At 36.7% G+C, this 20,792-nt stretch overlaps 3 protein-coding genes across 4 annotated transcripts; 2 read left to right on the top strand and 1 right to left on the bottom strand.

Moving 5' to 3' along the window:
• Window positions 1-205: 205 nt before the first annotated feature.
• Window positions 206-12,985, top strand: EMB1974 (NHL domain-containing protein). 2 transcript variants are annotated; one of them, XM_086558690.1, is made up of 17 exons: window positions 206-314; window positions 385-478; window positions 1,033-1,121; window positions 2,137-2,296; window positions 2,396-2,534; window positions 3,179-3,272; window positions 4,099-4,236; window positions 4,328-4,428; window positions 4,557-4,670; window positions 7,202-7,428; window positions 7,548-7,606; window positions 7,686-7,868; window positions 7,972-8,095; window positions 8,216-8,274; window positions 10,959-11,104; window positions 11,489-11,641; window positions 12,350-12,985. In XM_086558690.1, the coding sequence occupies exons 1-17, from the start codon at window positions 245-247 to the stop codon at window positions 12,659-12,661; spliced, it is 2,262 nt and encodes a 753-aa protein (XP_086414816.1). In that variant the 5' UTR covers window positions 206-244; the 3' UTR covers window positions 12,662-12,985. The 2 variants fall into 2 exon arrangements, with proteins under 2 accessions (XP_086414816.1, XP_086414817.1); XM_086558691.1 differs by lacking the exon at window positions 12,350-12,985 and adding an exon at window positions 12,071-12,231.
• Window positions 12,986-13,882: 897 nt separating this feature from the next.
• Window positions 13,883-15,027, top strand: LOC147506618 (uncharacterized). Its single transcript, XM_086604274.1, has 2 exons — window positions 13,883-14,369; window positions 14,593-15,027. Exons 1-2 carry the CDS (start codon window positions 14,049-14,051, stop codon window positions 14,872-14,874), a joined length of 603 nt encoding a protein of 200 aa, XP_086460400.1. The 5' UTR covers window positions 13,883-14,048; the 3' UTR covers window positions 14,875-15,027.
• Window positions 15,028-15,631: 604 nt separating this feature from the next.
• LOC147506617 (putative vacuolar membrane protein YML018C) lies at window positions 15,632-19,275 on the bottom strand. Its single transcript, XM_086558689.1, has 3 exons — window positions 18,486-19,275; window positions 17,591-18,011; window positions 15,632-16,077 (listed from the first exon to the last, which is right to left on the bottom strand). Exons 1-3 carry the CDS (start codon window positions 18,975-18,977, stop codon window positions 15,800-15,802), a joined length of 1,191 nt encoding a protein of 396 aa, XP_086414815.1. The 5' UTR covers window positions 18,978-19,275; the 3' UTR covers window positions 15,632-15,799.
• Between the last annotated feature and the right edge of the window lie 1,517 nt (window positions 19,276-20,792).

The raw sequence follows: 20,792 nt of genomic DNA, 5'->3' as shown, positions 1-20,792 counted from the left end.
GTAAGAAGAACCTGGCAATTTTATGAGTCCAATAATAGATCTGGTTCAGTTTCTAAAACGCAGATCTGAACCAAGTAAGCTAACCCAAGCCCAAATAGTACCCACATTCAAACCCGAAACCCATTGGGCTATATTCAACAAGGCCCAAGACACTAAAAGCCCAATTCACCCCTCTTAAACCTCCATTAAAACCTCAGTAGTAGTTTTGGCAGTGAACGTAAAAAAAAGCAAGAAGAAGAAGAAAATGATTCCAAGACTATGGAGTTTCAGAAGAAAACTATCAAACACACAACTCCCTCGTTATTTTCACTCAGGTAAAAACCACTTCTTTTCCTTTCAAAACATTTGGTTGTTAATTGCCTATTGTTGTTTCACTGTGCCCAGGTGTATTCAATCAACATGTAAAGCCAAATGTTCCATTTTATTATTCCGGGGTGACTAAATATGGAAGAAAATTCGAGGGGCGTGTTGTTTTCAGGTGATATTATGTTTTACATTCAAGTTTTAGATTTTGATATTTAAATGTGTGTATGTATGAGATGGCATTTTGTTTTTTTTCATTGGTTTGATATATTAAATACGTTGGAACACACTAAATTTGCATTTGTGCGTGTTTGCGCTGTTCTACCTGATGAGTAGTAGGTCTTTTAGAATTGAGGTTTAGGCTGCTAGTGTATAGAGCAAAAGTTTGTTGTTTGAAATTGAGGTTGGAGAACTTATTTGAAGTCTTTGGTAGTGCTCACGTTATCGACGATAGTGCAGACTCGATCAGAAGTGTGTGGAGTCAGTCTATGCGGTATACTGAAATTACCCATTTGTACCCTCAAAGCACAATATCTAACATGAAGCTTTTTAATATCTTGAGATTATATGAATAAAAGAGAGTCTGTCCTTGTGAATATTTTTATCTGTTATGTTTTGTAAGAACTAGAATGGTGAACCCGACAAAGATCAAAGGCTTAATATAGACAGGTTGCCCTTGCTTTTTGGAGGTGCTTTTGATATTACTCACTAATATTAATTTGTTTTCAGGTATTCAACAATGTCAGAACCAACCCATGAATCTCCACCAGATATAGAAATTTTGACATTCTTTAAGTCAACTGTAGATGAACATGAAGGTAAATCATTACATATATAGTGATCATATCTAAATAAAGTAAGAGATAGTAGTTAGTTTCATCGAGGGGAAGGATTTTAGGTTACGTTAATAAGCATCAATTTCTTTTTTAATACTTCGTAAACCTATAATGATGCGCCATTGGTATGTTGAACTATAAACTATGCCAGGTAGTGTCAGCTGCGACATCCAAGTTCATGGTCTAAACATATTACGACCGGCTTTCTAAAATAATATCAAGTGTTGTTCCTATTTTGGAGTTATAACTTCAGAAGTTTTGGGCCCAATTAAAGAGGCGACCACTTTTCCTGGGTATAGTAACAGGAGATTGATTAGATCCAGATCAGAAATATTTATGCATTTAAACGAATATCTGTGTTCAGAATCAGTAACCTAGCCACCTAGGTATTATGGGCCATGGGTGCCATGACCGAGGCTGTTAACATCATTCTCAGTGTGTTAACTATTCCAAGCATATGACACAGGAATCTTCTTGGATGAAGTTGTTAATTCTTGATCACTTCAGTTATTAATTTCCTCCTTGTTGCCCACCTTTTTTTCCATTGCTTGAATCGCCTGAACATGCTAATGGTTAGAGGAACTTCTTTTCAATTCGCGGTTAATGGATTAATATTAGAGTTTTATTACCTCGAGTCAATTGCATCTGCAAGCTCTAAGAAAGTTTTGAGCACCTTTATCATCTGAATTTAGTGTTGCATCACAGTCGGAGTGCTCTAAGGATGGCCAAGCTTAAAAAGAACAAAGAAGTGGTTGGTTTTGCTAAAGTACAGATATACAGTAACTTAAAAAATTATCAAAAGATGCATCCTATCTTGATAGAGTGATTTATATTCTGATTCAACAAAACTGCAACTGTTTGCTGCTGCCTTTTGAACTGGTGACATTGTTGGTCTAGATTTATACTGCCTCTGTAGTGTTACTTCTATTGGATAAATTGTTTCCATCTATTTTCTGTAATTTTCCATTGAAAACTTTGATTCAAAATGATTTTACAGGTCCAAATCATTGTTGGTTGAATAAACTTGAGGAGAGCAAAATGCATTTTGGCAAAGATAATCTTTTTTTAGTTCTTGCTGGCGCTTTCCCTAGAGATTCTCTAGGATTGGGCTCCAACCACATCCTTCTGTTTGAAAGAGTTAAATATCTTCAGCGGAGGTAATTGAGGTGCTGCTGTACATCCATTTCTGTAGCATCGTTAAAGAAATGTCATTATCTATCCGAAGTATCTGTCTAAGCTATTTATTTTTCTGGTAGGTACCCACAGCTATGTGTATTTGGTTTTCAATGTGACACTTCAAATTGTTCGATTTCTTCTCAAACTCATATAGTCCATGCTATCATGAAAGAGTATCTTACTTTTCCTATCTTGTTGACTAACAAGAATTTTCCTGTGGTAAGTAACAACCCTTACTTAGTGCTTGAGAATGCGGAATAGCAAATCCATTCTTCATTGATTAATCCACTTGTTTTAATCTTACTAATATATATATTAACCTCTAAACCCTTAACCTTAACAGATAAAATGTTAAAAATGTTGGATATTCTTTTATACTTTATTCCTGTGCAACATGGACACTCCATGTATAGAAATCTTGCCAGGTTGGGCACCCCGCCGTGCCCACTGAGTTATGCTAATTCTATTGGATGTTTGTTTCAAGTGTATGTAGTTCCGTGTGTCGGACATTTTATAGTCATTTTGGTCACGCACATGAGTGTGTCATTCTGAGATAGCTTTATTTGCACTATGAGCAACATATCTGGTAAACACCGCTTTCATGCTAGCTGTTGTAAAATGCATACTAGTGTCTGGATACATTATTGCTAGTTGCAGATGTTAACTCTTTGTGTGGTTCCAATGATTTTTTATTTTTTATTTTTTGTTTATTATTTATATTATTATTATTATTGTTGTTTTCACTCAGACTATTTAAAACCCATTGTATTTTCAAACTGCTTGTTTCCCTACATTGTTTCATAGCTTAATTAGTTCTGTTTCTTTATTTGCTCTCCACTTATGTAATGCATTGTTGTCTGTAGATAAAAGATGAGGGTTGTTACCTGTTATTTAAGGATTTTAAGAGCCCTATGCTGTATTATCAAGAGGGAACAGACATTGGAACAATTAGCAGAGGCGAGCAACCTTTTTTTTCATATCAATTAAACTTTGTTTGTTATAAAACATTTACAATAATTATGAGCTTATTGTACCTTCTCACCCATCATGCTTTTTTACTCGTATTTAAGCAATACTCAAACATAGCATATTATGCTCCAACCAACTTAAGGCTGAAATGGCTCAACTGGAGTAACCCAGAGTTGATATATGATTGACTGAAGGCAAGACATTAATATAGTGCATGGTTTGGTTTCAGGTCTAGAACTGGAACAAAGTAACAAACACATTGCAGGTCATTAGATTACATCTGTGAATGTATAACTAATAAGAAGGCATTCTCATCAGGTTGTGTTGTGGCCTGTAGCACACCGATAACTGTAGACAACGTTGGATTGGAATTTATGTTTCCCAAAACATGAAACTGTCCTCTTGTAGAAATGCCATCATCATAGAGTAGAACTAGTTTTGATGGAAAAAATCCAGATGAAGTGGTACATTTCTTGCAGAAAGGCTCGTTTGTCGATCTTTATCTTTTGGTTTCTCTTGGTGTTTCCTCTTGAATTGATTAATGTTATGCACTGCTATGTCATATTGTCATGTACTTAACATTTTGGACTCTTAAGACTCTTATACTGTATAAATGTTTAATATTTATTTTGACAAGTATACTTGGCCAGCATAATTTTATGCATTCTTCTTTTACTCCAAACAATTGCCTTTAAATATCTCAACCTTTTTTAAAAAAAACTGGGTGTTTTTTTTTACACTCTACATTGTGGATCCAATCGTTAATGCCTTTATTCTTTTTCAATTGATAACACCGACTTGGTCATTGATGCAGCTATTGAGGAATTAGGTTTATTAAAGAATGAAAACTCTGAAGCGGTTAAAGAGTTGAAAGTATTTGGGGCTAAGCAACTGGATCTCATTAAGGAGCCATGTGTCTTTCCCTTTCAGAATTTTTTGCTTCACTATCCTGGTATAGTTATTATCTACATGGTTTACTCTAAAGTTTCTTTTGGTTGCAGTTCTCTAAACCAACTTTAAATTCCTTAATCTTTTTATTACAGGATGCATCTCTGTTGATGAAGATGGAAACCGCTTATTCCTTTCAGACAGCAATCATCATCGAATCATCATATTTGACGGCAATGGAAAGATATTAGACTGTGTATGTATTGTTTTCTTTACTGGAAAGCACCATTAGTTGAAGCCCTGCCCCGGTTACATAAGTGGTGTTCCTTTATTGTTTAACCATTTGAACGGTCTCTTGTGGACTGATCCTGTATCTTTCTCTAGATTGGTTCTTCTCCAGGTTTTGAGGATGGTGAATTTGAATCAGCCAAATTGTTACGTCCTGCAGCTTCATTATATCACGCTTTTGAGGATTGTCTTTATTTCGTGGATTCAGAGGTATGCCACTTGTCATAAGTTCAATTCAGAGGAATGCTATCCTTGTATGCTACTATCTTAAACCATGTCTTTACTCAATGATTGATTATTCAAATAAATATTGTCTTTTTCTTTCTTGTTTCTTCTGCCTAACGGGTCAGCTAGCTCAAACATAGATGGTGCTAGTTAACTTGCTGTCGAACTGAATTGGAACCGTTAGAGGACATTCTTTCAACATTTTAGTTGTCATATCAATTAACAATGTCAATTTTTGTCTAGAAGTTAAGTTTCTATAACAATATTGGGTGGTAGAAATTAAAGAGAAGTTCAAATGGCTGATAGTGACGGATTGAATTAGTGACTTTCATTTTTTCATGAACAATGGATTGCAATCTTTTGCAATTAAGTTTTGGCATGCATCGGTCAAAATCTTACCATATTATTATTATTGCATACGGATTCCTCTTTAAAAGTCTAATAAAACTTACAAAGGTTGTTTTTAAAAGCAATTGGCTACAAAAACCAATTTTATAGGCTTGATGATAAGTAGCATTTCTAGGCAAGATTCTGCGTCCAATGGATGGAGCCTGTGGAGGTTACTCTTTTGATTAATACATTCATGCCAAATATATCGCCTATATATGTGAATGTGGTCTATTTTAGTTGCTATGTTCTTGAGAAGAGAACACTTTGAGTAGAGTTAATCTTCTTCATTGGAGCCATGAAAAATTAGCAGGGAATTACTGAGTGATCTTATTAGGAGAACTAATGTTTGTGATGTGCTGGATTTTTAATTTGAGGGTTGTGGACACAAGGTGCAAGGGCCCAAAACTCTGGAAAACTAATCAGCAGATTAGACACAGTTTGATGCTCTTCATGTAAATTTGCTCTTGTATTTTACTGAAGGTGACAGTTTTGTCACCTCTCAAAACTTTATCCTGATCCTTTGCGATGGTTGATCGTGCATGATTATTCTGGTTGTATGGGACCTATTTCATTTATGTTTCAAAATATCTGGTATGAACACCCTGGTCTTATTCGTGTGCTAAACTTTCCACTTGTGGCTTGTAATTTTAGCCTTCGAAATCAAGTACACAGTGAGTGCCTTGAAAGATTAGAAGTAATATGTGTATGGGAACAATACAATTTTTTTTTGCAACACGAAGTGTTCGAACCATATCTTAAAGAACTGTGGCAACATATGGAAGAATGCAACCCATTCATGGAAAGGGAAAAGGAGTCGTTATCTTTTTACTGCTTCAAATGAAAATGTTGAATTGCCAATTTCTCCATAAGCTCGAACTTATGTGAAGGGTCAATTATATTAATATGAGAGGAGGCTCGGGAGAAAAATAGGCAGGACACACCTAGAAATTGGGGTGGAATAATCTCAACACTCCCCCTCAGCGGGACACGCTGGAAATAAACACAGGTGAGCATTTTTTAATTTTTTGTGCAACTTTCACCTAGCAAGACTTGAACCCGAGACCTCTTATAAACCTGTGCTCTGATACCATGTTGAATTGCCAATTTCTCCATAAGCTTGAGCTTATGTGAAGGGTCAATTCTATTAATATGAGAGGTGGCTCGGGAGAGAAATAGGTGGGACACACCTAGAAATTGGAGTAGAATAATCTCAACAGAAAAAAATAAAAAATAAAAGGTGATGGATAAACCCTGTGTGCATTGTCATGGTTTGTACAAATTTTCTCAGTTGAGTTTGTAACTATGCCTTTTTGGAGATCCTTGTCTAATTGTTTTTCATGTTGGCTAGAATGTTTGGCTCTATGCTGGCCAAAGCGTGACAAGGTGAGGTGGTGGATAGTCCACAAACACCTAGGCGTTGCTTAAGTGATGCCTAGGCACCATGCTACAGTATTTTGCAGGGATCCTATGTTCTATTAACTTGAAAAAATCAACACATCATATACTAATTTCAGTAATTATATGAACATAATCAGATTTCGTGGTTTTTTTTCTCATTCTTTAAGAAGGCTTTAACTTTTAAAGAAAAAAACATATTATAATAGGCGTCAGTTTTGACAGCATATATTAGGCTTGAAGCCACTAAATTTCTTGTCTATATATTATATCTGTATTACGAAGCTGATGACTATTATACTCCATCTTAGAAAATTTGTACTAAACTTGTAAGGTATATTTTATTACATATCGGCCTCTTTATTAATGACCAAATGCCAATTCACAGCTTGGTGCGAGTGGAAGGGTGGTGAGGCATGTAGGATATAAATCCAATTAAGGTCCATCAGTTAAATGGAGATGTGATCAAATGTAGATTTCAATTTGGGAATATCAATCCTGTTACTGACCTGTAATTGGGATAATGCATAATCGATGAGGAAAAAATAAGTAAATTGGGATTTGCATAGGCGGAGTGGCGAGGATTGTCGACAAAGCTCAATTATCAGTTTTGTTGTGTTTCATATGTACTTTTGTGTTCTTTTTTTATCCTTACTTTTTGTGGAAAAAATTGCATATTTTTTCATGACAAATTTTGTCAGTTATCTTATGTGGGTAAACTTTCTGTGAAGAATCATGCTATCAGGAGAGCTGATATAGGGGGGAGGACCATAGAAACAATATATCCACCATTCAGAACTGGTAATAACATTAGTGGTATATGGAACTGGGTCTTGGATAAACTTGGAATTGGGAGAGAAGTTGCTCCAAAGTCTAAGGAACTTGATTTGGAGCCTTTACTTACTCCTTGGCATCTGATGAAGTCAAGGGAAAACAATCTTTTGATTGTTAGTCGCAGGTAACTAGTACCTCTTCTCACCCTTCTGTATCAGTTCATGCCTTTTCCTGTATGATTCAAAAGTGTTCTATTTGTAGTTCATAGTTCCTATTTATAATTTACTTTTCCTTCAATCACAGTTTTCATACCTTATGGATTATGGATCCAGCGTCTGGAAGGATTGAAAAAGTAGTAACAGGTTTCCTTCGAGATCCTCTGCTTTTTCTGTTATTTGCTTCACAACTGTAATTGAATGTTGACCGATAAAATTTCTGAAGGATATCCGAAGATTCTGGAGATCTGTGGACAAATGATCACAGAGAAAGTATCCTTGTTGAAACAGATATCTAAGGAGAAGTTTGAGCAAGAAGTATATTCTAGTACAGTAGAGGGGTTCCCAATTGTTAGTCTGGTTTCATCATTGGTAACATTTCGCAACAGCATAGTATTTTGTGATACAGGTACTAAGTTTTTGTGAATGCATTGAATGGAGTAACTTACCTTTTGGATTTTTGCGTAGTCTATTAAAAATAATCATTTAGTTGAAACTTTGTGTACTTGAAGTTGGTCAAGCTGTTTTGAAATTAAATAGGGAATCTGGAATCATTTCAAATCTCCACCTTTCAAACTTCGGGATCCTCGGTCTGCCACATTGGCTAATGTCTCCTTTGGAGAATATTTTTGTTGGGTGAGTTGGCTTAGTGCAGTTATAAACCCTTACAACATTATATGTTTCAATTTGCGTTGTTTTGCATTTTCACTAGAGTATTGCTCAACCTGGTACTTTTTTCACTTTCTTTTCTTTCAGTGGTAATACGTGTCAGAGAGTGTGTCCTGATCATCTTCAGCGTTTCAGTGTGCTCCCAGGTATGTTTCTATCTGATTCATTTTCGTTTTCTCTTTTCCTTTTGTCAACATGTTGTCTATGCTCCGGCACTTTCATAATGATATTGGATGATCTGGTACAACTGTACAAGTACCAAAGTTTTTTTTTTTGAAAAAGCAAGGCAGACCCCCACCTGTATATTAATCAAAAGAGGTCTTACTTAATTGGTAAACCATCAAAGACTTTGTCCTCATCGACAAAATCAACAAATCCATACCAGGAGGAGGTACAAAGCCTAATAAGCTCTCAATGTGAACGCATAACAAACCTAACTCATACCACGGACCAGTTGACCACAAGTATATTGCATTACATCTCTTATGTTACCGAAACAAAAGCAAAAATCTAATTCTTTTTCCCCATCCTCGAGTACTTCTTCACTAGATCAGAGTGATCTATCCTTAAATGTCCTTTCCCTTTGTCAACATCTTGAAAGAATTTATCACAAGCTCCACAAACATACGTCATGCCGTACTTGTCATCCCATAGTTCTTTGATATAATTGTCAAGAAATCTGAACTTTTTGTTCTGGAATAGAGATGCTCCTTTTTTAAGCATGGTGATGGTGGGATCATCGATCTCTCCAGGAGAGAGAGTTTGGATTTGCTTTTTTGCCCCTCTTAGGTCTCCCAACCTCAATCCATTCGGTATTAGAATTCATATTCGCCTCCACCGAGGAGTTCTGTTCTTTAGTAGGTAAGTGGTCATTGAAATGTTCGGTTTCATGTTCAGGGGGTTCATCCTCTGAAGTATCCCCTGCATCTACATGTTCAGCCAAGCCATTGAGTGCATTTGGTGTGACATGAACTCTAGTAACTGTAGGTTATGACTTATCCCCTATGCCTTGCATAGGTGTTGCATCCTCCTCCTCGTGTTCTTCTTCCGCAATCACTTGAAATTGATTTAAGTCTTGTACTATAGGTTCATTTGGTTTCTCCCTTGCAGTAGATATGGAATTTACCTCACTATCTTGAGCTTTATATTTCTCCACCACATTTATGATCTCAGTCACTTCATCTGCTGCAGCAGCCATATGTTGCTCTTTCTGCTTGTTATTTACCTTTTTTACAGCCCACACTGACGTAACTTTGGCTGCACAACTTGATTCTTTGTGGCCAAACTTATGACAGGTTTTACATGCTACGGGTATCCAAGGATACAGGATTTCTCGTAAACAGACATGTTCGTGGGGCAGCTTATATAGTGTCTTGAACAGCTTATATAGTGTCTTGAACAACTTTTTAATTTACACTTATTAACTTGTTCGTGGGCAGCTTATATATGACACTATATAAGCTGTGCAAGCCACTATATAAGCTGCTCAAGACACTATATAACATGTCCGTAAACGGACAGTCCATTTAAGAGAAAGCCTGTCCAAGGATACTCAAGTTCTATATCAAGTTGATTCTCCCCCATCTTAACTCTAACTGAGCTCTTATACTCATGGTCGACTGGTACTACAACACAGAATTTTGCAAAATTGAGTCTTTGCCTGAGCTTAGTAGCTTGGTCCATACATAAAGGATTACCTATTAAACTAGCAACATAGCTAAGTCCATCATCAGTCCACAACTCCTTTGGGAGATTCATAAGTTTCACCCACACTGGCAATGTCTTGATCTTGGATTTTTGAGCTTCAACTTCTTGAGACCATTGCCTAATGACAAAGAGGTTACCAGTAATGTGCATTGGGTCATCTTCAAGGACTTGCCTCATGTCTTCATCCAAATTAAACTTGAAGTAGAATAAGTCTTTGTCAGTGGATATGGAGTATCCACCCTTAATCTTCCAATTCTTTTGCTAAAAATCACAAACTAAAGGAAATGGGAGCCTTCTCCTACAAAAAACCCAACTACATAATTACTCCATTCAGACACACCATGGTTGATTATATAGTCTGGTATCTTAGCTACTCCAACAAGATCAACATCCATTCCTTTAAGAGCAGCAGAACTGTTGGGGTTACTCCCTTTGAAGAGAGAACTCCATGGATTCACAATTGAGCTTGGTTGTGAAGAATTCGTTTGAGGAGCCGAACTCACACCTTTGAGGTTGGGTAACCAAGTTAACACTTTGAGAAGTAGCACCACTAGCAACTGATGGGGAAGCTGCTGGTAAACATAAGGAACTCCCTTGAGACAAGTTCGCACCTTGACGAGCACCATAAGCAACAGTGGAAGGAGTACGTCGGATCTCAAGTTTGGGTTCTCCATAGTACAAAAGAGTACGTCGGATCTCAAGGAAGAAGGATCTTCAATGATGACCTGGTCAGAGGATGGGAAGATGGTGGTCAACGACAGTGAAACTTTTAAAACTTGCCTAAAAAGGAAGCTTTGTCTGAAACTCTTATTTTCTATGAAGGAAAATTACTAGAAATGGCATAGAAATAAGGCGTTTCTCTCTCTAAAGTTTAGGGAGGTCACATGTTCTGGACTCTCTCTCTCTAACCTATTATACGGTCACAGTTAACTTATGTTTGACATGCTCCTCTTATTAATCTATGGGATATTCAAGTATTATTTGGTGGTGCCATATCTATGCTTGATCACAATAAAACTTTCTTATACGTGAGAACCTTTGATTGGATCTTTCACTATCCAATAAGAATTAGCAATCTGATTCCTCAGCCGCACAATAAAACTTTCTTATATATGTGGAGCAGGTAGATGCAATATACAGGTGAATGTAGATATTCCAGTGGATACTGAGCTTGCAGGACCACTACAAGAAGGATGTATCTGGCGCCAAGCAAGAGGTTCTGCTGCCGAAGTCTCAGGATTCGATGACATGGATGCATCATCACAAGAAGTATGAAGCTTGCATTTTACTCATAAAAAAATTCATTTCACAGTCTCGTGCATGATTCTGGGATTAACATTTGCATAACAGTGTTCCTTATTATCAACGGTTTAATTCTTAAAATCCTAAACACTTGATGAACTAACTTGTACTTGTGATTTTGAAATAAATGGTCCACAATTCCTACTTCTTAGTGACTCTCGTTTGAAATAGAAGTTAAGAGTGAACTAAGTTTTACTGAAATATGTATATTAAGGCCTTCTCAAAGATCACTCCCTGCTTATAAAACATGGGCTCCATCTGGAAAATTAGTTGTAAAACTACCTGGTATTTAGATTTATAATCTTATAGTGTATATAGTACCACAAGTGCTCAGATTGTGTGTTTTTGCAGGTTGGTGTTGCTCAACAGTGGTTTGACGAGTTAGATAATCTTGCCTTTGAAACGGTTGGGGATGATGCGAATGGTAATCCGGAGACTAACAGTCAAGAAGAGAACAGACTGAGCATTCATAGTGCTATTAACATCAGTCCTGGAACAAGTGAGGTATGTCTATTAGTCTATGGATATCTTTGTCTTAATTACGAAGAGACAGATTGCTATGGATTTAGTAGTAGATAAGCTCTTACCAGTATAGCACAACCCTAACACTGTTAAAGAATTTTTTTTAGAGATTAATTAGACGAACTGTTATTTTGTATAGGTACTGTTGAGATATATATATAAATTCTAGTATGTGGTTTAGTCCCACATTGAGTAGGTAGTAGTCTAAGCATGTGTTCTCTCCTTATTTGTATCTCAACAGGTACAAAGTACAAGCTGGATGTAGTTGTAGTGCTTTGTATGTCGTTTAATATATTCACTATTGCAACAAATTTCGAAAAATATTAGTATGGCCATTTAGATGTCTACTTGGTCTTGGCTTATGTATTGCAATTGGCATTTTAAGTTATTTTCATGCATTTGCTCCATCAGATGCAAGTATGCAACAACTTGTTAGTTATGTAGATTCTCCCCTCAACGGTATCTCTGAAGACCCAAAATGCTTTATTCAGATCACTGTTCAACTCAGTATGCACAACTAGAGTCCTAGTCTCCTATTGCATGTTGCTAAATATGGAGCAACCTCTGATACAAACAAAATGTTGAGAACCAAGCCACTATACCAATAGCACCTAGGTAATTGCAAATGCACACAGCTTTGAGCACAAATGTGAATCAACAAGTCCTAACATTATCTCCATTTCTTGTCAGGTAATCATTTATGCTGCACTTTATTTGAAGATGAAAAAGAATTCAATATATCAGGAGTTCTGCCATGAGGAAAATGTCAAAAGGATATTAGATATTGTAAACCACAGAAGTGGAAAGCTAGGAACGGATGCATGTGCTCAGTTAGTGGTAAAATCAAACAGAGGAATTAAAGACATTGTCTTCATGAAGCCCTTGCGCCTGAGATTGGAGTTTGATTGTCAAGACCACCCAAAAGCTGATAAAGCGAATGAAGTTGTTTTAACAGACTCTACGATTGAGGTCAATGTATCTCTCAATAAAAACCATTGCTGACAATCAAATTCGAGTCCGTATGCACTTTGTTGAGGAACACAATTTTATGCAGTGTGGATCACATCATATTCTTGTAACTAGATGCTACCCGAGAAAAATCAGGTTCCCCATTGAAAAGAGACTGTACATATCAGGAAAAAAATAGGAGACGACATATCTCATATCCGTTTTCTCCTGACATGGATAATCTCGATTCTTCAATTTTGAGAATTGCTATTTGTTGTACTGTACAAATGTTATCTGTACAATATTTATTGTGACAAAATGATATTAGTGTTGATGAAAGTGATTGTGCATTTGTGCATTAATATATTCTGTTTTACATATGGGTGCCTCGGGTGGTCAATTATTGTAGGAGATTGAGAGCGGAAATACTGAATTCTATATGTAAACATGGCTGAAAGACTGAATGTATCTCAATATATATGGGGAGAGTATCTAGAGGAGCACCAAAAGCTCACACAGACTAAATGATTATTGCACTTGATTAGTTGATTGTATGAATTTGAATTTCTTTTTTGCAACAGATTTTGTGAAAATTTGGCCATGCTTTGAAACAATAATAAGATCAAAAATGAAATTTGGGAGGTTTTTCCATCACTGTGTATGCTCTTTCATAGAACGAAATCCTACTACAGCAGTTCTAAAGTTTTTAAACCTGCTTACTATTCAAGAAACCAGCCATATCACCCCCAGAACTACTCTTTAAACTTTTTCCTTTCTCTACTCTGTTCCTTCTTCATTCTTGTATCATGTTTGGTAGGTCTTCAAATTAAGTTGTGTAAGTGCATTTTGCACACATACATGTAATAATTGATGAGAAACGCACTCTTTCTCAATATCGCAAATAAGGACAAACATTATAAAATTCATCATCTTAGGTTCTCTGTAATAATAGAGTAGTGCTCACGCTCAACTGCTCGAGCTCCTCTTTGAGAGCATCACGTCTGTGTTTACCAATATTGATTTGCCAGACTAAGCTATGGAGTATACGCGATTACTGGAAAGGAAGTTACAACTATGGGCAAGGCACTACTAGTATTTTCTGAGTTACAAATATTACCTTAGTTAAACATACGTGATTTGCATGGTGCAACTCTTTAAAAGGTTCCTTAACGATTTGGGATTCTTGATTTTCTTTGGTGAATTAGGATTCGGATGGAGATAACCCTGAATTTCATATGCATCCGCATATCCAAACACCCCTGCCATAACCAAAACCTCTGTATATATTTACATGCCATCAGAACTACACCTCTGTATAAACAACTGGTCTATTGTTACTTCAACGTACAAACAGTAATCTTGCGTGCCAAGTTAAAGCGCCCTTCTTCTCCAAACAAGCGCATACACGTATCTTCAAGATTAAATCATCAAATCTGTTGTCATGGAAGAAGAAGGTAGTAGAAAAGCAAAGAGAGGTAGACCACCAAAGACAGGGAAGCTCACCCCTTCATTTATCAAAAACCCAAAGCACTTTAAGCCATCCATCATAGATCTTACGAGTCCGTCCATCTCAAAATCCTCTACTCCTTCCATCATAAATCCCAGTACTACCTATGGTGATGAAGATGCAGAATCTGCACTATTTCGGAAGGACATAAAAATTATAAAGAACATCGTCGACCCAACAACAGCACCCTCTAAAGAAGTTTTCAGACGTTCTTACCATGCAAAAGACCAACCATCTCATCCCCATTATTCACAGGTTTGTACATATATCTGAACTTCTTTCTTTCTTACTTCAAATATATGTTGGTATCTATGGTTGCATTGATGTATTTTCTTTGTTTTCTTGAATGGTGCATTGGCATATGATCATAATGCAATACCGATCAAATTTGAACTAGGAATCTCTCTTTCTTACTGGATTCTTGTATTAGTGTTTAATGGATTTCTTTGTTTTCTCGAATGGTTTTTTGTATGTGTAGTTGGTGCTGGAGGCAATAAGAGAACAGGATGACAAATATGGTTCCAAAGAGGAAACTATAATGAAGTACATTGAATCAGCTTACAATGAATCTCCCATATTTTTCCAAGATGTTCTCAAGTTCACTTTGAAAAGCCTTGTGGATGAGGGAGAGATTGAAGTTACTCCACAGTCTACTTATGTCCTTCCTTTCCATCACGAGAGACTGAGAATCAAAGAATCTGAAGCTGATCCAAGATCGATATACCAAACCTGTACCATACATCAGAAACGGCACAAATGAGTTATCAAAATGCTCCTGGTTTTGATATTTTTCTCTTCTTAATTTATCTACTTCCAGTTCCAATATGTATATGTTCGATCTGTATATTGTGGACTGGTGTCTATTGTTAGTGGTCATGATGATCAAGTAATTTGGAGCACCATGCCATGGAAATCTTGATTGTTTCCAGGGAGCACCACGCGAGACATGATCCGCCCAACTGATGGGTGATTGAGTACTTATATTTATTTTTGTTTTAATTCAAGAATATAGATTCAAGCATGTATGGTGTAATTAAATAAATGTGTATTGTGTTAAGACTTTGTTCATGCATGCTATGAAGGATGGCTATTACTATTGAACAACAACATATCTAAGCCAACCCAAAATTTGGAAAGCCCAAGTTTCAGCCACTTCCAGGCTCCAGATATGGCATTACCATAATCCTGAATTGAACAATCAGGTTCTCTATACCAAAACCGATGCTAGTTATAAATATACCCTATAAATAATTAAGGTGAAGATGGATTAGTTGATACATTAATATTACTTATTGTTGATGTGATGATGTCTACTTGAAAAAGAAATTCGAAAAAAAAAAATATATGTATGGCCTAAAGTCTGTGCGATGGAGGCGTAGTCTTGGGAACGCCTCACACAATGAAGCGTACCCTTCCTATGCATATACGCAGTACTCAACATTACTCAACGCTTCTAGGGTGTTTTAGGTACGCCTTGCCTCAAACGCTTTGTAAAACATTCAGGTGAACAACTAGGATTCTCTGAAGGACTAAAGATCATTTATTTAAAAGACTAAATGAAGTCATTGTCCGCGCTAGCTTAAATAACACAGATGATAAAATATCAAAATGCAGCATAAGATTACAACCACAAAATACAAGATTTCTTGAATGTAGTCAGATAATGCATGGAAGCTTCCAACATACTAAGTGCCTGCAGCTGCATCAATTGTGTGTACATTCTCGCTTTCTGTTTCTGAAGTAACATCTCCTCTGTGAAAATCGGGCATACTGATTCCTACGAAACCAACCATGACAGCTGCACCTCCTAGATAATCCATGAGATTTGGAGCATGTCCTGTTACTGAATCAACAATAGCTGCCATTGGGACTTCAATTGTGAGGCCAGCAGTTGCGACTGTAGGAGTTGTTAGAAGAACAGCCTTTGCCGACAAGTAATCACTCATCACATTATCAAGCAGACCTGAAAAAGATGCTTGAAACATTAGACCAACTATTCCAAATATTCCAGTAAATGAACAAGATGAAATTTCTTTTCTATTTTCCTCCTGGAAAGAGAGTACAAGGAAATTCCAAAAAGCAAATAATGGTAAAGCCACCATGAACAAATGTTATTCTTCTGCAGTGACTTCTAATAACTACCTATGAAACTAAAAGGATATTACTGTTTTAAACGTCATAAAGTTGTTCCAGAAATTCAATACTATGTAAATATTTGGTTTGAAATGGCGCCTACCAAACAATGTGCCTGTTCTTTCTATGGATCATAGCATGTGTTGATCACATTATAAGTTTCTAACCTTATATTTCTCTACTTCCATTTCCTCTGGACTCAAACCTTAAATCAGTTATATATTATCTGTTTAAATCAGTTGCATCAGCCAGTACCCTGCCAATTAGCGTGAGTCATGTTCAGTGAGTCGATATGACGATATTACATGGGACTATGGGAGTGATGGGACACTGAAAGATCTTTTAACTTTATTCTATCATAATCAATTAGCATTAATTAAGGGAGGTAAGAGGACTGCAATTGCATCATGATAAGTTATGGTAAGAGTTACTTTGTTGAAAGCCTCATGATATTCCTAACACTACGTAACAGAAACACAAAAATGAAACCATTTCTGTCTCTTTGTTTTCTCCACAAACCTTCTATATAAATCAAACGCTTCCCACTTTCTTACACACAACTGCTCCTCGATCTCTAATCTAAACAATGGCATTCTCTTGTAAACAAATGATGATGTTCTTTCTCTATGTGCTACTAACATGGGCTATAGTATCCATGACCGGGGAAGCACGACCTTTGGCCTCGTCCCGTTCAACTTTAGCTGCTCGACTACAATTCGAGGACACATACAAGTGCTGGGAATCTTTGATTGAGCTTCGAGCATGTACTGGTGAAGTCATTCTTTTCTTTCTCAATGGTGAAACATACTTAGGTCCTGGTTGTTGTCAAGCCATTCGGATCATTGAGCACAAATGTTGGCCTTCCATGCTTGGTTCACTTGGCTTCACTGACAAGGAAGGTGACATACTCCGAGACTATTGTGACTCTACTGACTCTAGTACTACACCACCACCACCATCGCAATCGTCTATTGAACCCAATGAAATAGTGTCCAAGTCGACGTTACCATAATTGAGTCCAATATGATGATTACACTGTTTAGTTCTCCTATAGTACTGTTCTACGTGTTCTGGCTATTGTTCAAATAAAGGTCTTATTTTAGTGTTTTATCAATGTTTGGGTCCAAGTACGTCTTGGGTTCTTGCAGAAGCATGAGTCCGTATTCCATATTGTAAGTCAGTCTTTCACATTTTGGAATTTGGTATATATGCTACTGTTATTTCATATTTATTATCAACATTTATGCCTTTTTCCTTCTAAATTACCATGAATACTAACACAGTTATCCTATGCACATAGAAAAATTGAATGCTTATTGAAGTGTGAGGATATAAAAACAAACCTTTACCGATTAGGAGACCAAACTGCTTCCAGCTGAAAATGTGAAAAGGCTCCAAGTTTGTAATATTCAGTACAAGGGCAACTGGTAGGAATATTAAGAGGTTGAAAAGGCCTAAATATCCAAGTAGTTGCGCCATACTCACACGTCCACACTTTTCATCCTCGTCTGGTATCCTCTTACGAATAATGGTGATAAATGAAGCATACAAGCATGCGGAAGCAAGAGCAAGAATGTCACCAAGCAGAGGCTTTGTATCAATGACACTTAATTCAGATTCCATATCACCCAAGCTGACAATTACCGTTCCTCCAAAACATAAAAGGATGCTTACTAACTTTAGCAATGTGAACCTCTCTCCCAAGAATATTAGAGAGAGCAAAAAGGTAAAAAAGCTAGATGTGCTGTTTAAGACGGTATTTGACTGCAGGAGAAAATAATACAAATTACAAGCTAGAAACAGGAAACACCGAAACGGCATCTTTACCACATGTAACTAGACTTCATATATTTGACAGAATTTGATGGTCATCACCGTGCTATTCGTATTGAGGATCACCTAAGTTTGGAGATTATTTATTTTTTCAGCTGATATAGGAACTAAAATTAGAATACCAAATGGTGTTCAAGAAGGAAGACCTGAATGGAAACATATATAGGGGAACCTCCTAGGCATGTTTATTTGTGAGTTGTTAGTAGGATTCCTTAGATAATATGTAGTTTACAAACATCTGCTTGAAAACAGAATGAGGAGTAGACCTGTTACTAGTACCCTCCCTGATACTATGTAAATCTTTTCCAGTTTATTGTAGTTACTTAACTAGCCAAAATAATGTAAGCAATTTAGATTAAACTGATGCATAATCAACAAATGCTAAAAGTATTTAGACACGCTTACTGTCACACTTGTATACTTGAGAGAGAGATTGGAACAGAGATATGAAAGAAACCAAAAAGGGCACAACAAGAGGCTAACTCTTGCGGTTTTAGTACGAGTCCAGCGCCCTTTGGCATCCAGATGGTTATTAGATACAAGTGCCTCACTCATTTCTCCATGTTCAACAAATTCAGATGGATTTAGATCATCCCCTTTCCTAGTTAAATTGCTCTGCCCAAGAAGAACCTCTTCCTTGTCCGAACGTCCAGCATGAATGACATTCTTATTACTAGACCAAAACCAAGTACACTCAACTGAATCCTCCAAATAATGCCAAACTTCAACAACAGGAATATAAATCATAAGTAAAGCATTGCATACATAGGTGACAAGGAACGGTGAAACACCTCCATCTACAACAGATTGAACAACAAAACCAGCAGCAACCCAGATTGTTGCAACAGCTACTATGTATATTAAACCCAATAACCATCTCCAAACTTCAGTATTCATAACTCAGGCCCCCAGTTTTTTATCAAGTACTTAACCAGTAACCCCCCACAAGATACTATAATGTTACATCATCACGCGCGTACACATCTTTGCACACATTCTCAGTTTTAGCTTAAGAATTCTTCAAGTCAACGTACAGGATAAATAGATAAACATATATTTGTGTTAGCTTGATCAGAGATGATAAGTAGAAAAGCTAGAAAACTGATAATGGAAATGAGTAGGTTGCAAAAGGACAAAAGACATGAGGCAAGACAAGGGTTGGTTAATTATTTTCATTTTAGTGTAAGCCGTCCTTAATCAATCACTGTGTTTTTTTTCATAAAGTCTTAACGTATTTGCCCATAAGCCAATCTGCTTTTAGTGTCATCTTCATAAATTATTGTACTACGTCTTGTTGTAAGACTGTAGAGAAAAAAGAGTTTTTTTTGTTTTTCACGCTCAGAGCGCGCCTGCGGTCATGTTTGTTTTGAATGTTTTAATTTCCCAAAGCAAGTGGCTTCAATTTTTTTTGTGGGGAACCCCATTTCTGAATCGCGATTTTGGTTTTTGGTAAAAACAAAAATTAGTTTTTTAAAACCTAACTTTTCCAAAACCAAGAAAGAGATTATAATAGAGCAATTCTTTGTGAGTTGAGTGTTCATTCTTTGTGAGTGAAGTGAGAGACTTGTAATCTGTTACTCAGGACATCTAGTAAAGCTTGGAACTCCCAGTGTGGAAGTATGCAAATTGCCGAACCACGATATATCTCATCTTGTGGTTTGTTCTTCCTTTACATTAATTGTTTTACTTTATATGCTTGTTATTTGATATTGGTAGTGTTGGGATATTGCTTGGAGGTGTTGAAGTCTTGTCTAGTGTGAAGGATCGATCTTTATGTAGGATTGATCCGCTTTGTTGTGAATAACGTTGTTTCCGCGACTTATATATTCACAACAATTGGTATCGAGGCGTAGGTATACGACCTAGGATTTTGAGTTTAGTGCTCAAAATTTGTGTAGACAAGGTGTTCGATTAAATTCGAGGTGAAACCGTTTCTTTTGAGTTATTGTGTGTAACTTGAAAAGATGGCTCCCAAGATGTCAAACGCAAGATTTGAAGTAGAAGTTTAATGGGAAGAATAACTTTGGGATTTGGCAAGTCCAAGTAAAGGACATCCTCATCCAACAAGGTTTGCCTGAGGCTTTAAAGGGGATTAAATCTAAGGCGCGAAAGTATGAATAATGATGATTGGGAAGAGTTCGATCTTCGCATGTTCATCAATCCGGTTATGTCTTGCTAATGAGGTTATGTATAGTGTGATGGGAGAAAATACCGCCGCCCAGTATTTGGCTCAAACTAGAGTCTATGTATATGACCAAGAGCATGATTTAACAAAATGTACCTTAAGAAGCGTCTTTATCGGTACATGATGGTCGATGGTTCAACGATGCAAAGAGCACGCGTTAGTGAGTTCCGACGGCGTCTAGCGGATTATTTGAATGTTGGTATGAAGATGGATGATGAGGATCAAACAAAGATGTTTAATATTCTCCTTGCCGAAAGCTATGAGCATCTAATGACTACATTCATGAACGAGAAAGTCGCCGATCTTGACGAAGTTCAAAGTGCACTTCTTTCTTATGAGTTGATGAAGAAGACGCGTGTAGAAATAACATTGATGCGGTCGGGCTAGTGGCAAGAGGAAATTTGTATGAACATAATTATTCAAGTAATGAGAATTCTAGTTCCAAGTCAAAGAAACCTTTAAAATATGTACGTGCTACAATTGCAATGAAAAAGGGACATTATGCAAGTAATTGTCCTCACCCAGAA

This window comes from Coptis chinensis, chromosome 4, assembly GCF_015680905.1.
Source record: "Coptis chinensis isolate HL-2020 chromosome 4, ASM1568090v1, whole genome shotgun sequence".
Lineage (NCBI taxonomy): Eukaryota > Viridiplantae > Streptophyta > Magnoliopsida > Ranunculales > Ranunculaceae > Coptis > Coptis chinensis.
Note: the sequence above shows the minus strand (reverse complement) of the source record. Positions and strands in the feature narration are given on the sequence as shown.

Bases quoted from the DNA above. Each gene is read 5' to 3' on its own strand.
- LOC147506617 (XM_086558689.1), bottom strand. From the start codon at position 18,977: ATGAATACTGAAGTTTGGAGATGGTTATTGGGTTTAATATACATAGTA. The intron at 18,012-18,485 runs GTAAGCGTGTCT...TTTCTCCTGCAG, and splicing joins TCAAGTATACAAGTGTGACA to TCAAATACCGTCTTAAACAG. The intron at 16,078-17,590 runs GTTTGTTTTTAT...CATCTTTTTCAG, and splicing joins TGGTCTCCTAATCGGTAAAG to GTCTGCTTGATAATGTGATG.
- EMB1974 (XM_086558690.1), top strand. From the start codon at position 245: ATGATTCCAAGACTATGGAGTTTCAGAAGAAAACTATCAAACACACAA. The intron at 1,122-2,136 runs GTAAATCATTAC...ATGATTTTACAG, and splicing joins AACTGTAGATGAACATGAAG to GTCCAAATCATTGTTGGTTG. The intron at 7,429-7,547 runs GTAACTAGTACC...CTTCAATCACAG, and splicing joins CTTTTGATTGTTAGTCGCAG to TTTTCATACCTTATGGATTA.
- LOC147506618 (XM_086604274.1), top strand. From the start codon at position 14,049: ATGGAAGAAGAAGGTAGTAGAAAAGCAAAGAGAGGTAGACCACCAAAG. The intron at 14,370-14,592 runs GTTTGTACATAT...TTGTATGTGTAG, and splicing joins CTCATCCCCATTATTCACAG to TTGGTGCTGGAGGCAATAAG.